This window comes from Macaca nemestrina, chromosome 9 (assembly GCF_043159975.1).
Source record: "Macaca nemestrina isolate mMacNem1 chromosome 9, mMacNem.hap1, whole genome shotgun sequence".
In the NCBI taxonomy this organism is placed as follows: Eukaryota; Metazoa; Chordata; class Mammalia; order Primates; family Cercopithecidae; genus Macaca; species Macaca nemestrina.
This window is the reverse complement of record NC_092133.1, coordinates 93,065,751-93,083,275: the sequence shown is the minus strand read 5'-3', so window position 1 is coordinate 93,083,275 and position 17,525 is coordinate 93,065,751. Positions and strand designations below refer to the sequence as shown.

At 33.8% G+C, this 17,525-nt stretch overlaps 1 protein-coding gene and 1 long non-coding RNA gene across 2 annotated transcripts in view; both read left to right on the top strand.

Moving 5' to 3' along the window:
* LOC105470745 (ankyrin repeat domain-containing protein 30B-like) overlaps nt 1-17,525 on the top strand; it is a 135,891-nt gene that overhangs the window by 54,059 nt on the left and 64,307 nt on the right. Inside the window, exons 23-28 of the mRNA XM_071068728.1 lie at nt 6,658-6,719; nt 6,993-7,083; nt 10,583-10,644; nt 10,920-11,010; nt 12,564-12,625; nt 14,063-14,153. Of these exons, the coding sequence (XP_070924829.1) occupies nt 6,658-6,719; nt 6,993-7,083; nt 10,583-10,644; nt 10,920-11,010; nt 12,564-12,625; nt 14,063-14,153 (459 nt within the window). The remainder of the gene's footprint in view (nt 1-6,657; nt 6,720-6,992; nt 7,084-10,582; nt 10,645-10,919; nt 11,011-12,563; nt 12,626-14,062; nt 14,154-17,525) is intronic.
* LOC139356337 (uncharacterized) lies at nt 601-5,913 on the top strand. The gene is made up of 4 exons (XR_011608035.1): nt 601-741; nt 1,016-1,106; nt 2,668-4,731; nt 5,004-5,913. It is a non-coding gene; the product is annotated as an uncharacterized lncRNA (long non-coding RNA).

Genomic DNA, 17,525 nt, shown 5'->3' with positions numbered 1-17,525 from the left:
CTGATGTTTCTCCAAGGTGTCACAAGGTGACTCTGAATATATTGCTGCATTAGAGAAGAACTGTGTCATTGTAATTAAAGCAGTTCTTAATTTATATGCAATAAAAGTTTTTTAAGCTTATATTCCTAAAACATATACACAGTCAAAACACACCCAATACGCTGTCATGGCATATTGAAATGTAAAAGGGTTGGACATATAGTTTACTAACATCAAGAAGTTAATATCTCTAAGAAATCTTATTTGGTGATGAATCATCTCTTTTGGAAAACTTTGTAATAGAGATTGCTGAGTCAATCATGCTGAGTAATACTACAGAATAAAAATTTACAGAGAAATGAGAGATGATAGGTAAAGTTTTCTGAATGAACAGCCAATAAAAGACATACAGTGTTTCACGGGAGAAGAGGGTATGACTGATTTATGAAGAAATAATTCATACAAGTTTGTCAAATTTCTATTTTTCTGCAATCTAATGAATGATATAATGTTAAGTTTCAGACTTTTTAGATTTCAATTCTAATGGATTGACTATAGAAGTGGTGATTGAATAGATAAAAAGAATATACAGGCTACTGAGGAAAAACCACAGATGTGTGAATGAAAGATTTATATATGTTTTCAAAATTTATAGTAGAGAAATGTCCTCATGAATATATCTGTCATTTAACTTTTATAGATCAGATGATCCCATCAGAATCCAAACAAAAGGATGAAGAAGAAAATTCTTGGGATTTAGAGGTACTATGTATTACCAATGTTTTTTTAATATTAGTATTGCATGATATGAAAACATAAAACCAGAGGCTTAGATTTTATTTTCTCACCTCTGCATATGTCACCCCCAAGTTATTTTTGATATTTTTCAGGTTATGCTTAATAGAGAATTTATGTGCTAGGTAGATTACTGCTTCATAGTGAATTTTTTTGAAGAAGATTTTAATTAGGAAATTTTGATACTTGCTATTATTAGGATTTTTCCATTGAAATTGTTTACTGATATTGCTTTTAACAGAGTGACCGTGAGACTGTTTCACAGAAGGATGTGTGTTTACCCAAGGCTACACCTCAAAAAGAATTCCATACGATAAGTGGAAAATTAGAAGGTAAGAACCATTTTTTATTTAAAGAGTCATTGGACCAAATATTTCTCTAAACTGATGAGGAAGGATATCCTCTAATAGCCAAAGAAAATTACCTCCTAAATGCAAAGCACGGAAAAAAAGAGAAGTGAAAAGGTGATATGTTATACATCTTATCAGCTCTAGGCAACAGACTATATTGAGAGTGCTGAAAAGGAGGTGAATTATTAGTTTGAATTCAAGATATTCCAAGACCTGAGGAAAATGAGAAAGTAAGAAAGAAGAAAGTAGTAAAAGAGGAAATGAAGACTGAGAAAGACAGAGCGTACAGAGAGTATATGAAGGAACAAGAAACAGGTTTATGTGATGGAGGATGATAAAATAAAGTGATTCTTTACGAGAAGATCGGGTAATGTTAGAAACTGGGAAGAATATAAATTGAACTTCTTGTACAAAAGTTTAGCAGAGAATTACAGCAAAGGAATTCTGACACTTCCTGTCTTTCTCACTGGTGGGAAGCCATTAGGGATGGAAACACCTGACCATGGAGAGCTGTGTTCTATATGCAGTAGGTGAGACTAAGCATATATGCACGGCCACACATGTATATAATTTGTCATATACACTTTGTATAGACCAGAAGTTTTCATAGAAAATTAGCTGAAAACCTTGTTAACAATTCACACTGTGATTTAGCCAACTTGGGATTCTGCATTTTTCATAAGTTATCTGGCGATGCTGATGCTGGTGGTCCTTGGACCTTGCTCTGAGTTATTTTTGATGTAAATTCATTTTCTGTCTCAAGGGCCTGAGAGCTCCTCAAGTTTTCTATGGGCCTTGATTTTTATCCTATAACATGTGGGAATGTTAGATCACTTAAGGCAATTATTGTTTCCTATACATTTCTGATGTTTCTCTAAGGTGTCACAAGCGAACTCTGAAGATATTGCTGCTTTAGGGAAGAACTGTATCTTTGTAATTAAAGCAGTTCTTAATTTATATGCAATAAAAGTATTTTTAACTTATCTTCCTAAAACATAAACAAAGCCAAAACACGCCCAATAGGCTGTCATGGTGTATTGAAATGTAAAAACGTTGGACATATAGTTTACTAACATCAAAAATTTAATATCCCTAAAAAATCTTATTCGTTGATAAATCATATTTTTTGACGAACTGTGTAATAAAGACTGCTGAGGCAATCGAGCTAAGATATACTACATAATAAAAATTTACAAAGGAATGAGAGATGATAGGTAAAGTTTTCTGAATGAACAGCCAATAAAAGACATACAGTGTTTCACGGGAGAAGAGGGTATGACTGCTTTGTGAGGAAATAATTGATACAAGGTAGTCAAATTTCTATTTTTCTGCATTCTAATAAATGATATAATGTTAATTTTCAGATGTTTTAGATTTCAATTCTAATGGATTGACTATAGAAGTAGTGATTGTAATCAATAAAAAGAGTATACGGGCTACGGAGGAAAAACCACAGATTTGTGAATGAAAAATTTGTATTTGTTTTTAAAATTTATAGTAGAGAAATATTCTCATCAATGTATCTGTGATTAACTTTTTATAGATCAGATGATCCCATCAGAATCCAAACAAAAGGACGAAGAAGAAAATTCTTGGGATTTAGAGGTACTATGTATTATCAATGTTTTTTTAATATTAGTATTGCATGATATGAAAACATAAAATCAGAGGCTTAGACTTTATCTTCTCACCTCTGCATATGTCACCCCCAAGTTACTTTTGATAATTTTCAGGATACACTTAATACACTTTCAGAATACCTAATCTATGTGCTAGGTAGATTATTGCATCATAGTGAAATGTTTTAAAAAAGATTTTAATTAGGAAATTTTGGTACTTTTTATTATAAGGATTTTTCCATTGATATTGTTTATTGATATTACTTTTAACAGAGTGACCGTGAGACTGTTTCACAGAAGGATGTGTGTTTACCCAAGGCTACACCTCAAAAAGAATTCCATACGATAAGTGGAAAATTAGAAGGTAAGAACCATTTTTTATTTAAAGAGTCATTTGACCAAATATTTCTCTAAACTGACGAGGAAGGATATCCTCTAATAACCAAAGAAAATTGCCTCTTAAATGCAAAACATGGAAAAAAAGAGAAGTGAAATGGTGAAAAGTTATATATCTTATCAGGTGTTGGTAACAGACTATATTGAGAGTGCTGAAAAGGAGCTGAATTATTAGTTTGAATTTAAGATATTCCAAGACCTGAGGAAAATGAGAAAATAAGAAAGAAGAAAGTAGTAAAAGAGGAAATGAAGACTGAGAAAGACACAGTGTGCAGAGAATACATGAAGGAACAGGAAGCATGGTTATATAATGGAGGATAATAAAAAAAAATGATTCTTTACGAGTAGATTGGATATGGTTAGAAATTTGCGAAGAATATAAACGGACCTTCCGGTACTGAAATTTACTAGAGAATAACAGCAAAAGTATTCTGACTCTTCCTGTCTTTCTCAGTGGTGGGAAGCCATTAGGGATGCAAACACCGGACCATGGAGAGTTGTGTTCTATTTGCAATAGGTGAGACTAAGCGTATATGCACGGCCATACATGTATATAATTTGTCATATACACTCCATATAGACCAGAAGTTTTCATAGAAAATCAGCTGAGAACCTTGTTGACAATTCACACTGTGATTCAGCCGACTTGGGATTCTGCATTTTTAATAAGTTCTCAGGTGATACTGATGCGGATGGTCCTTGGATTTCCTCTGAGTTATTTTTGGTATAAATTCATTTTCTGTCTCAAGGGCCTGAGAGCTCAAGTCTTGTGTGGGCCTTGATTTTTATCCTATAATATGTGGGAACATTAGGTTACTTAAGGCAATTACTGTTTCCTATACATTTCTGATGTTTCTCCAAGGTGTCACAACCTGACTCTGAAGGTATTGCTGCATTAGGGAAGAATTGTGTCGTTGTAATTAAAGCAGTTCTTAATTTATTTGCAATAAAAGATTTTTAAGCTTATATTCCTAAAACATATACACAGCCAAAACACGCGCCATATGCTATCATGGCATATTGAAATGTAAAAGGGTTGGACATATAGTTTACTAACATCAAAAAGTTAATATTCCTAAAAAACCTTATTCGTTGATAAATCATCTTTTTTGTTGAACCGTATAATAGAGATTGCTGAGTCAATTGAGCTAAGATATACTACAAAATAAAAAATTACAAAGAAATGGGAGATGATAGGTAATAGAAAAGTTTTCTGAATGAACAGCAAATATAGGACATATAGTGTTTCACGGGAGAAGAGGGTATGACTGCTTTGTGAGGAAATACTTCGTGCAAGTTAGTCAGTTTTCTATTTTTCTGCATTCTAATGAATGATATAATGTTAATTTTCAGACACTCAGATTTCAACTCTGATGGATTGACTACAAAGTAGTGATTGTAATCGATAAAAAGAATATATGGGCTACAGAGGGAAAACCACAGATTAATTAATGAAAGAATTGTATATGTTTTTAAAATTTATAGTAGAGAAATGTTCTCATGAATGTATCTGTTATTAACCTTTTATAGATCAGATGATCCCATCAGAATCCAAACAAAAGGACGAGGAAGAAAATTCTTGGGATTTAGAGGTACTATGTATTATCAATGTTTTTTTAATATTAGTATTGCATGATATGAAAACATAAAATCAGAGGCTTAGACTTTATCTTCTCACATCTGCATATGCCACACCAATTATTTTTGATATTTTTCAGGATACACTTCATAGAAAATCTATGTGCTAGGTAGATTACTGCCTCATAGTGAAATTTTTTTAAAAAGATTTTAATTAGGAAATTTTGATACTCTTCATTATTAGGATTTTTCCACTGAAATTATTTATTGATATTACTTTTAACAGAGTGACCGTGAGACTGTTTCACAGAAGGATGTGTGTTTACCCAAGGCTACACCTCAAAAAGAATTCCGTACGATAAGTGGAAAATTAGAAGGTAAGAACCATTTTTTATTGAAAAAGTCATTTGACCAAATATTTCTCTAAACGGATGAGGAAGGATATCCTCTAATAGCCAAAGAAAATTACCTCCTAAATGCAAAGCATGGAAAAAAAGAGAAGTGAAATGGTGAAAAGTTATACGTCTTATCAGGTGTTGGTAACAGACTATATTGAGAGTGCTGAAAAGGACGTGATTTATTAGTTTGAATTCAAGATATTCCAAGACCTTAGTGAAATGAGAAAATAAGAAAGAAAAAAGTAGTTAAAGAGGAAATGAAGACTGAGAAAGACAGAGTGTACAGAGAGTACATGAAGGAATAAGAAGCAGGTTTATATAATGGAGGATGATAAAATGAAATGATTCTTTACGAGAAGATCAGGTATGGTTAGAAATTTGGAGAAATATAAAGTGACCTTCTCGTACCAAAATGTACCAGAGAATTACAGCAAAAGTGTTCTGACTCTTCCTGTCTTTTTCACTGGTGGGAAGCCCTTAGGGATGCAAACACTGGACCATGGAGAGTTGTGTTCTATTTGTAATAAGTGAGAGTAAGCATATATGCACGGCCACACATGTATATAATTTGTCAGATACACTCCATATAGACCAGGAGATTTCATAGAAAATCAGCTGAGAACCTTGTTAACAATTCACACTGTGATTCAGCCGACTTGGGATTCTGCATTTTTAATAAATTCTCAGGCAATGCTGACGATGGTGGTCCTTGGACCTTGCTGAGTTATTTTTGGTATAAATTCGTTTTCTGTCACGGACCTGAGAGCTCCTCAAGTCTTTTGTGGGCATTTATTTTTATCCTGTAGCACGTGGGAATGTTAGGTTAATTAAGGCAATTATTTTTTCCTATACATTTCTTTTGTTTCTCCAAGGTGTAACAAGATGACTCTGAAGATATTGCTGCATTAGGGAAGAACTGCGTCATTGTAATTAAAGCAGTTCTTAACTTATATGCAATAAATGCTTTTTAAGCTTATATTTCTAAAATATATACACAACCAAAACACACCCAATACGCTGTCATGGGGTATTGAAATGTAAAAGAGTTGAACATATAGTTTGCTAACATCAAAAAGTTAATACACCTAAAAAATGTTATTTGTTGATAAATCATCTTTTTTTGATGAGCTGTGTAATAGAATTTGCTGAGTCAATCGAGCTAAGATATACTACAAAATAAAAATTTACTAGGAAATGAGAGATGATAGGTAATAGAAAAGTGTTCTCAATGAACAGCAAATATAGGACATACCGTGTTTCATGGGAGAAGAGGGTATGACTGCTTTGTGAGGAAATACTTTGTGCAAGTTAGTCAGCATTCTACTTTTCTGCATTCTAGTGAATGATATAATGTTAAATTTCCGACGTTTTAGATTTCAATTCTAATGGATTGACTACAAAGTAGTGATTGTAATCGATAAAAAGAATATACGGGCTACAGAGGAAAAACCACAGATTAATGAATGAAAGAATTGTATATGTTTTTAAAATTTACAGTAGAGAAATGTTCTCATGAATGTATCTGTTACTAACCTTTTATAGATCAGATGATCCCATCAGAATCCAAACAAAAGGACGAGGAAGAAAATTCTTGGGATTTAGAGGTACTATGTATTATCAATGTTTTTTTAATATTAGTATTGCATGATATGAAAACATAAAATCAGAGGCTTAGACTTTATCTTCTCACCTCTGCATGTGTCACCCCAATTATTTTTGATATTTTTCAGGATACGCTTCATAGAGAATCTATGTGCTAGGTAGATTACTGCTTCATAGTGAAATTTTTTTAAAAAATATTTTAATTATGAAATTTTGGTACTTTTCATTATTAGGATTTTTCCATTGAAATTATTTATTGATATTACTTTCAACAGAGTGACCGTGAGACTGTTTCACAGAAGGATGTGTGTTTACCCAAGGCTACGCCTCAAAAAGAATTCCACACGATAAGTGGAAAATTAGAAGGTAAGAATCATTTTTTATTTAAAGAGTCATTTGACCAAATATTTCCCTAAACTGATGAGGAACGATATCCTCAAATAACCAAAGAAAATTACTTCCTAAATGCAAAGCACGGAAAAAAAGAGAAGTGAAATGGTGAAAAGTTATACGTCTTATCAGATGTTGGCAACAGACTTTATTGAGAGTGCGGAAAAGTAGGTGATTTGTTAGTTTGAATTCAAGATATTCCAAGACCTGAGGAAAATGAGAAAGTAAGAAAGAAGAAAGTAGTAAAACAAGAAATGGAAGACTGAGAAAGACAGAGTGTACAGAGAATAAATGAACAAGAAGCATGTTTATATAATGGAGGTTGATAAAATAAAATGATTCTTTATGAGTACATCGGGTATGGTTAGAAATTTGGGAAGAATGTAAAGTGACCTTCTAGTACCAAAATTTAGCAGAGAATAATAGCAAAAGTATTCTGACTCTTCCTGTCTTTCTCACTGGTGGGAAGCCATTAGGGATGCAAACAATGACCATGGAGAGCTGTGTTCTATTTACAATAGGTGAGACTAAGCATATATGCACGGCCACACATGCATATAATTTGTCATATACACTCCATATAGACCAGAAGTTTTCATGGAAAATCAGCTGAAAATCTTTTTAACAATTCACACTGTGATTCAGCCGACTTGGGATTCTGCATTTTTAATAAGTTCTCAGACGATGCTAATGCAGATGATCCTTGGACCTTGCTCTGAGTTATTTTTGGTATAAATTCATTTTCTGTCTCAAGGGCCTGAGAGCTCCTTAAGTCTTGTGTGGGCCCTGATTTTTATCCTATAATATGTGGGAACGGTAGGTTAATTAAGGCAATTATTTTTTCCTAAACATTTCTGATGTTTCTCCAAGGTGTTACAACCTGACTCTGAAGGTATTGCTGCATTAGGGAAGAATTGTGTCATTGTAATTAAAGCAATTCTTAATTTATATGCAATAAAAGTTTTTAATCTTATCTACCTAAAATATATACACAGCCAAAACATGCCCGATATGCTGTCATGGCATATTGAAATGTAAAAGTGTTGGACATATCGTTTACTAACATCAAAAATTAACATCCCTAAAAAATCTTATTCGTTGACAGTCAATTGAGCTAAGATATACTACAAAATAAAAATTTACAAAGAAATGAGAGATGATAGGTAATAGAAAAGTTTTCTGAATGAACAGCAAATATAGGACATACAGCGTTTCACGGGAGAAGAGGGTATGACTGCTTTGTGAGGAAATACTTCGTGCAAGTTAGTCAGTTTTCTATTTTTCTGCATTCTAATCAATGATAAAATGTTAATTTTCAGACTTTTTAGATTTAATTTCTAATGTATTGACTACAGAAGTAGTGATAGTAATTGATAAAAAGAATATACAGGCTAAGGAGGAAGAACCACAGATTCGTGAATGAAAGATTTGCATGTTTTTAAAATTTATAGTAGAGAAATGTTCTCATGAATTTACCTGTGATTAACCTTTTGTAGATCAGATGATCCCATCAGAATCCAAACAAAAGGAAGAGGAAGAAAATTCTTGGGATTTAGAGGTACTATGTATTATCATTTTTGTTAATAATAGTATTGCATGATATGAAAACATAAAATCAGTGGCTTAGACTTTATCTTTTCACCTCTGCATATGTTACCCCAGTTATTTTTGATACTTTTCAGGATACGTTTCATAGAGAATCTATGTGCTAGGTAGATTACTGCTTCATAGTGAAATTTTTTTTAAAAAGGTTTTAATTAGGAAATTTTGGTACTTTTCACTATTAGGATTTTTCCATTGAAATTATTTATTGATATTACTTTTAACAGAGTGCCCATGAGACTGTTTCACAGAAGGATGTGTGTTTACCCGAGGCTACACCTCAGAAAGAATTCCACACGATAAGTGGAAAATTAGAAGGTAAGAACCATTTTTTATTGAAAAAGTCATTGGACCAAATATTTCTCTAAACTGATGAGGAAGGATATCCTCTAATAGCCAAAGAAAATTACCTCCTAAATACAAAGCATGGAAAAAAAGAGAAGTGAATTGGTGATAAGTTATACGTCTTATCATGTGTTGGTAACAGAATATATTGAGGGTGCTGAAAAGGAGGTGAATTATTAGTTTGAATTCAAAATATTCCAAGACCTGAGGAAAATGAGAAAATAAGAAAGAAGAAAGTAGTTAAAGAGGAAATGAAGACTGAGAAAGACAGAGCGTACAGAGAGTACATGCAGGAACAAGAAGCAGATTTATATAATGGAGGATGATAAAATGAAATGATTCTTTACAAAAAGATCGGATATGGTTAGAAATTTGGAGAAATATAAAGTGACCTTCTCGTACCAAAATGTACCAGAGAATTACAGCAAAAGTGTTCTGACTCTTCCTGTCTTTCTCACTGGTGGGAAGCCATTAGGGATGGAAGCACCTGACCATGGAGAGTTGTGTTCTATTTGCAATAAGTGAGAGTAAGCATATATGCACAGCCACACCTGTATATAATTTGTCATATACAGTCCGTATAGACCAGAAATTTTCATAGAAAATCAGCTGAGAACCTTGTTAACAATTCACACTGTGATTCAGCCGACTTGGGATTCTGCATTGTTAATAAATTCTCAGGCGATGCTGACGATGGTGGTCCTTGGCTCTGAGTTATTTTTGGTATAAATTAATTTTCTGTCACGGTCCTGAGAACTCCTCAAGTCTTGTGTGGGCCTTGATTTTTATCCTGTAGCATGTGGGAATGTTAGGTTAATTAAGGCAATTATTTTTTCCTATACATTTCTGATGTTTCTCCAAGTTGTCACGAGCTGACTCTGAAGATATTGCTGCATTGGGGAATATCTGCATCATTATGATTAAAGCAGTTCTTAACTTATATGCAATAAAGCTTTTTAAGCTTCCATGCCTAAAACATATACATAGCCAAAACAGACCCAATATGCTGTCATGGCATATTGAAATATAAAAGGGTTGGACATATAGTTTACTAACATCAAAATGTTAATATCCCTAAAAAATCTTATTCGTTGATAAATCATCTTTTTTGAAGAACTGTGTAATAGAGATTGTTCAGTCAAACGAGTTAAGTAATACTACAAAATAAAAATTTACAAAGAAGTGAGAGATGATCAGTAATTAAGGTTTTCTGAATGTGCAGCAAATATAGGACATACAGTGTTTCACAGGAGAGGAGGGTATAACTGCTTTGTGAGGAAATGCTTCATACAGTTTAGTCAGTTTTCTATTTTTCTGCATTCTAATGGATGATATAATGTTAATTTTCAGACTATTTAAGTTTCAATTCTAGTCGATTGACTATATAAGCAGGCATTTTAATCGATAACAAGAATATACAGATTACAGAAGAAAAACCACAGATGCGTGAATAAAAAGTTTATGTATGTTTTTAAAATTTAAAATAGAAAATGTTCTCATGAATGTATCTGTGATTAACCTTTTATAGATCAGATGATCCCATCAGAATCCAAAAAAAAGGCCGAAGAAGAAAATTCTTGGGATTTAGAGGTACTGTGTATTACTATTGTTTTTTTAATATTAGTATTGCATGATATGAAAACATAAAATGAGAGGCGTAGACTTTATTTTCTCCCCTCTGCATATGTCACCCCCAAATTAATTTTGATATTTTTCAGGATACACTTCATAGAGAATCTATGTGCTAGGTAGATTACTGCTTCATGGTGAAGTTTTCTTAAAAAAGATTTTAATTAGGAAATTTTGATACTCTTCATTATTGGGATTTTTCCACTGAAATTATTTATTGATATTACTTTTAACAGAGTGACCGTGAGACTGTTTCACAGAAGGATGTGTGTTTACCCAGGACTGCACCTCAAAAAGAATTCCACATGATAAGTGGAAAATTAGAAGGTAAGAACCATTTTTTATTGAAAAAGTCATTTGACCAAATATTTGTCTAAACTGATGAGGAAGGATATCCTCTAATAGCCAAAGAAAATTTCCTCCTAAATGCAAAGCACAGAAAAAAAGAGAAGTGAAATGGTGAAAAGTTATACGTCTTATCAAGTGTTGGCAACAGACTCTATTGAGAGTGCTGAAAAGGAGCTGAATTATTAGTTTGAATTCAAGATATTCCAAGACCTGAGTGAAATGAGAAAATAAGAAAGAAGAAAGTGGTAAAAGAGGAAATGAAGACTGAGAAAGAGCATACAGAAAGTACATGAAGGAATAAGAAGCAGGTTTATATCATGGAGGATGATAAAATGAAATTATTCTTTTCAAAAAGATCAGATATGGTTAGAAATTTGGAGAAATATAAAGTGACATTCTAGTACCAAAATGTACCAGAGATTACAGCAAAAGTATTCTGACTTTTCCTGTCTTTCTCACTGGTGGGAAGCCGTTAGGGATGGAAGCACCTGACCATGGAGAGCTGTGTTCTATTTGCAATAGGTGAGACTAAGCATATATGCACGGCCACACATGCATATAATTTGTCATATAAACTCCATATAGACCAGAAGTTTTCATAGAAAATCAGCTGAAAACCTTGTTAACAATTCACACTGTGATTCAGCTGACTTGGGATTCTGCATTTTTAATAAGTTCTCAGGTGATGCTGATGCGGATGATCCTTGGACCTTGCTCTGAGTTATTTTTGGTATAAATTCATTTTCTGTCTCAAGGGCCTGAGAGCTCTTCAAGTCTTGTGTGGGCCTTGATTTTTACCCTATAACATGTGGGAACGTTAGATTACATAAAGCAATTATTTTTTCCTATACATTTCTGATGTTTCTCCAAGGTGTCACAACTTGACTCTGAAGATATTGCTGCATTAGGGATGAAATGTGTCATAATTAAAGCAGTTCTTAATTTATATGCAATAAAAGATTTTAAGCTTATCTTCCTAAAACATATACACAGCCAAAACATGCCCAATATGCTGACGTGGCATATTGAAATGTAAAAGGGTTGGACACATAGTTTACTAACATCAAAAAATTAATATCCCTAAAAAATCTTTTTCATTGATAAGTAATCTTTATGGAAGAACTGAGTAATAGAGATTGCTGAGTCAATCGAGTTAAGTAATACTACAAAATAAAAATTTACAAAGAAATGAGAGATGATAGGTAATAGTAAAGTTTTCTGAATGAACAGCAATATAGGACATAAAGGGTTTCACGAGAGAAGAGGGTATGACTGCTTTGTGTGGAAATAATTCATACAAGTTTGTCAAATTTCTATTTTTCTGCATTCTAATGAATGATATGTTAATTTTCAGACGTTTTAGATTTCAGTACTAATGATTTGACTACAGAAGTAGTGATTGTAATAGATAAAAAGAATATAAGGGCTACAGAGGAAAACCACAGATTCGTGAATGAAAGATTTGCATATGTTTTTAAAATTTATAGTAGAGATATGTTCTCATGAATGTACCTGTGATTAACCTTTTATAGATCAGATGGTCCCATCAGAATCCAAACAAAAGGATGAAGAAGAAAATTCTTGGGATTTAGAGGTACTATGTATTATCAGTGTTTTTTTAATATTAGAACTGCATGATACGAAAACATAAAATCAGAGGCTTAGACTTTATCTTCTCACCTCTGCATATGTCACCCTAAATTATTTTTGATAGTTTTCAGGATACGCTTAATAGAGAATCTATGTGCTAGGTAGATTACTGCTTCATTGTGAAAATCTGCTAATGTATAGGATTAATTTAAGAAGCCAGCGTGGTATAGTGGCTTAGAAGTCACTAGCAATTCACATGGGATCTGAAGTACGTTTGTCTAAAAGCGAAAGAATTACACTGAATCCAGCTATGGGCAAATATATGATTCTGTGGTATATCTAGATGTACAAAAGTTCTAAATGGCTTCATAGAGAGATAGTTTAAACTTCAGTATTGTAAAAGCTGGGACGTGAAAAATTAATGGCTGGGACTTGAACGTATTGACGTATCTTTATTGTTCAATATAGAGCTGAGGGAACATTTCAGGAGAAAGAAAAGTCTGAGGAATAGGAAACCTTCTGGGACTGTAATAACAAGAGTGTTGGTTGAGTATTCTTTTAAAAAATATAAATTATTTTCACAAATAGAACTCCCTGAGGCCCTTTGTGGCAATCAAGCTGCAGCAGCATGAGCGTCAAATAGTAGTGATGTATTTTAAGGTCACAACTATGGAAAGACATAGAAAGGATCTGACCTCTTACAAACAAGCAGCTGCTGCCTGGTGGTAACAGCAAAGGGTGGAAGTGAATAGACAGGTAGATTTTATCTGATTTGTCATTAGACAAAAATACTTTAATATTTGTTCGCTTTCATTTAGACATGACATAATTTTTTTCTTACTGCATTTACATTCTATTCAAGCACTTTTTCTGTCAGCATAAATTTTGTCAAAAACATATTGCTGATTTTAAGCCCCTGTTTACCTAAATAAAGTAGCTTTTTCAACATTCTGTGCATACATTATATGACAGACTCTAAAAGTTCTCTTCATGACATGCATCATTTTTAACACTAAACAATTCTATAATCATGAATATTTTAAATGTTTAATGTGGTATGTGTTATGGCAAGTAGCGAGTGTGTTGTATTTGTTTGAAATGTCATATTTAGTTTTGATGAGGACTACACATAAGTTAGATATTTTTAAGAGATAATTTTTGAAATATGCATGAGTGAATTTTTTCGTGATTGTGACGTATTTTTCCTGCTCAGTAACCAAGTTAATGGCCACATGAATGTAAAGATAAGCTTGATGTAGACCGTATTATGTGAGGTTTTCTATCAAAATGTTTTGGTGCTTTATACATATCTGCTCTAAAATTGAATTGCTTGTGAAGTAGGAAACTGTGTTTTTAAAAAAGATTTTAATTAGAAAATTTTGATACTCTTCATTATTAGGATTTTTCCATTTAAATTATTTATTGATATTACTTTTAACAGAGTGACCGTGAGACTGTTTCACAGAAGGATGTGTGTTTACCCAAGGCTACACCTCAAAAAGAATTCCATATGATAAGTGAAAAATTAGAAGGTAAGAACCATTTTTTACTTAAAAAGCCATTTGACCAAATATTTCTCTAAACTGATGAGGAAGAATATCCTCTAATAGCCAAAGAGAATTACCTTCTAAATGCAAAGTGCGGAGAAAAAGAGAAGTGAAAGGGTGATAAGTTATACATCTTATCAGGTATTGGCAACAGACTATATTGAGAGTGCTGAAACGGAGCTGAATTACTAGTTTGAATTCAAGATATTCCAAGACCTGAGGAAAATAAGAAAATAAGAAAGAAGAAAGTAGTAAAAGAGGAAAAGAAGACTGAGAGAGACAGAGTGTACAGAGAGTACATGAAGGAACAGGAAGCATGTTTATATAATGGAGGATGATAAAATGAAATGATTCTTTACAAAGAGATTGGGTATGGTTAGAAATTTGGGAAGAATAAAAAGTGACCTTCTAGTACCAAAATTTACCAGAGAATTACAGCAAAGGTATTCTGATTCTTCCTGTATTTCTCACTGGTGGGAAGCCATTAGGGATGGAAGCACTTGACCATGGAGAACTGTGTTCTATTTGCAGTAGGTGAGAGTAAGCATATGTGCACGGCCACACATGTATACAATTTGTCATATACAATCCGTATATACCAGAAGTTTTCATAGAAGATCAGCTGGAAACCTTGTCAACAATTCACACTGTGATTCAGCCGACTTAGGATTCTACCTTTTTAGTAAGTTCTCAGGTGATGCTGATGCTGGTGGTCCTTGGACTTTGCTCTGAGTAGCAAGAGGAGAGGCCATTCTTGGGAAAAATGTGGAAGAGGAGCAATTGGGTAGAAGGTTGCAGTGGAAAAGGGTCAGGGGAAAGGATTATGTTGATCTTACTTCTGAGTGTGTTTTGAGCCAGAGGTGAAGAAGGAAGGGGCAACACAATAGAAATTATAGAAGGAAGATATTACCACTAAACAAAGAGAAAGGAAAGAGTGGGGAAAAGAAGTTTAACAGGTGTTGAATGGGAAGAATCAAGAGCACAAGTCTAGAGATTATTTTTACTAAAGAGGAGAGATTGTGAGGCAGGAAGCAGGGGACAAGGGAGAAGCCAGCTAGATTATTTTGGATTTTCTATGAAGGAAAATTGAGTGAACTCACTTCAGAAGCATCTAGAATATTTTTACTGCAGAATGTTAGAGTGTTGGTGCGCCGGAGACGACTGGAATCATGAGAGTTAGTAGAATTGGACTAAACCTCAGTGTCTCATTAATTTTCTTTATTAATATGAGGCATCAAATATATATATGTATATATTTTGTTGATATTTGCAATTTGAATAAGAGATGCTTGAATGTAAGAACCTTGGCTTGGCTTTATTTTTAAGGAAGCAAATTGTGTTGGTAAAATTGCCATTTTATAAAAATTCATTAGAGAATAACATGATACACCAAACCAGACTAATTTAAGAAACCATAAAATTCTGAATTTATGACTTGAATACTTAAGTTATTGTTATTCATAGGTATTATGCTGATTTTTACATAGAAAATGTTATTAATATTTAACAAGTCTGTTGCAAATAAATTAAAAACAAATATGTCAATATTGAAAGCTTATTACATTTGCTATTCTTGATGAGGTTTGTACATTTTCCTCCATGAGTGGATCAAGAAATACTGCGATGGCTAAGCTAGAAATTACAAAAATGTTGGCATACTATTATACCATATGGGTATGAAAATCAATGAATATTTATATTTAGTATTATGCCATAAGTATATATCCAAGCTGATTAATTCATAACATTTTCACTGCTGAGATGTTAATTCTACATTCAGCTGAACGCTCATTCAAACTGTGTACTTTCTCAATGACAGGGCATATTAAAGAACATGATGAATGTTTGTAATGTAATGATATAAATTATTACTATTACTATTATTATTATTTTTGAGATGGAGTCTCGCTCTGTCGCCCAGGCTGGAGTGCAGTGGCCGGATCTAGGCTCACTGCAAGCTCCGCCTCCCGGGTTTACGCCATTCTCCTGCCTCAGCCTCCCGAGGAGCTGGGACTACAGGCGCCCGCCACCTCGCGCAGCTAGTTTTTTGTATTTTTTGGTAGAGACGGGGTTTCACCGGGTTAGCCAGGGTGGTCTCCAACTCCTGACCTCGTGATCCTCCCACCTCGCCCTCCCAAAGTGCTGGGATTACAGGCTTGAGCCACCGCGCCCGGCGATATAAATTATTATAATGTATTGCATTAAAGACACCTGGTGTAGCATTCAACGTTCAGTCTTTGCATTTATTTTCTCAGTGTCATGATTTGCTCCTCTGATTCAAGATCACTTCTCTCCTCATCACTGAGCATATACATATTGGTATTACACTTTTTGCAAAAATCATACATAAATGGTTGTACAATGTTCTTGTCATTCTATAGCAACTTTTTATTTTTTGTTCAGCGATTAGCTCATTTTTCATTTATTTTAAGATTTTAGGCTGTGCGCGTTGGCTGACGCCTGTAATCCCAGCACATTGGGAGGCTGAGGTGGGCGGATCACGAGGTCAGGAGATCGAGACCATCCTGGCTAACATAGTGAAACCCCGTCTCTAGTAAAAATACAAAAAATTAGCCGGGCGTGGTGGTGGGCGCCTGTAGTCCCAACCATTCGGGAGGCTGAGGCAGGAGAATGGCGTGAACCCAGGAGGCATGGCTTGCAGTGAGCCCAGACTGCAGCACTGCACTTCAGCCTGGGCCACAGGGCAAGACTCCATCTAAAAAAAAAGAAAAAAAATTCATAGTGTGCATTTTTACTTTGCACCACATTTAATTAGACTCTCTTCATGGTGACTAAAAAGCAACGTAAATATAATTACAGGTGTTAACAAGCCTTTGTTAAAGTGTATGTTCTACTTCATGCTATATTAGAAATTAAAAGTGAAGTACTCAAAATACAAGTATGCACAGACATACATTTCAATAGCCATTATAAATGTGGCTCACTAATCTTTAGAGCGATGCCATGTGACCTGTCCTGACTCTAAAAACTCCAGTGTACCCCTTTACAAAAATAAAAGTAACAAAAAAATAACTAAGGTAGTATTTCCCTTCCTGGTTCCTCTGCATGGATTTTGAACTTCAGGGATTATCAGATCACGATTTAGAACCAGTTTTCAACCATACATGGGATTCTTAAGTGCCAAGTGATAAATGGTTCCTTGATGATGAGATAGCCCTTAATGTTTCATCTCTTTGTGTTTTGCTTTTTTATCTTGTGTTAGAAAGTTTAAAGCCAGCTATTGTCTTTATAAGGGAAAATATTTTGGTTACATATTCATTTCCTGTCTCATGACACTCTGCTTTCTTTGCACTTAGTGAGGATGTACATTTATCAAATTTTTACCTAAAACAAGCA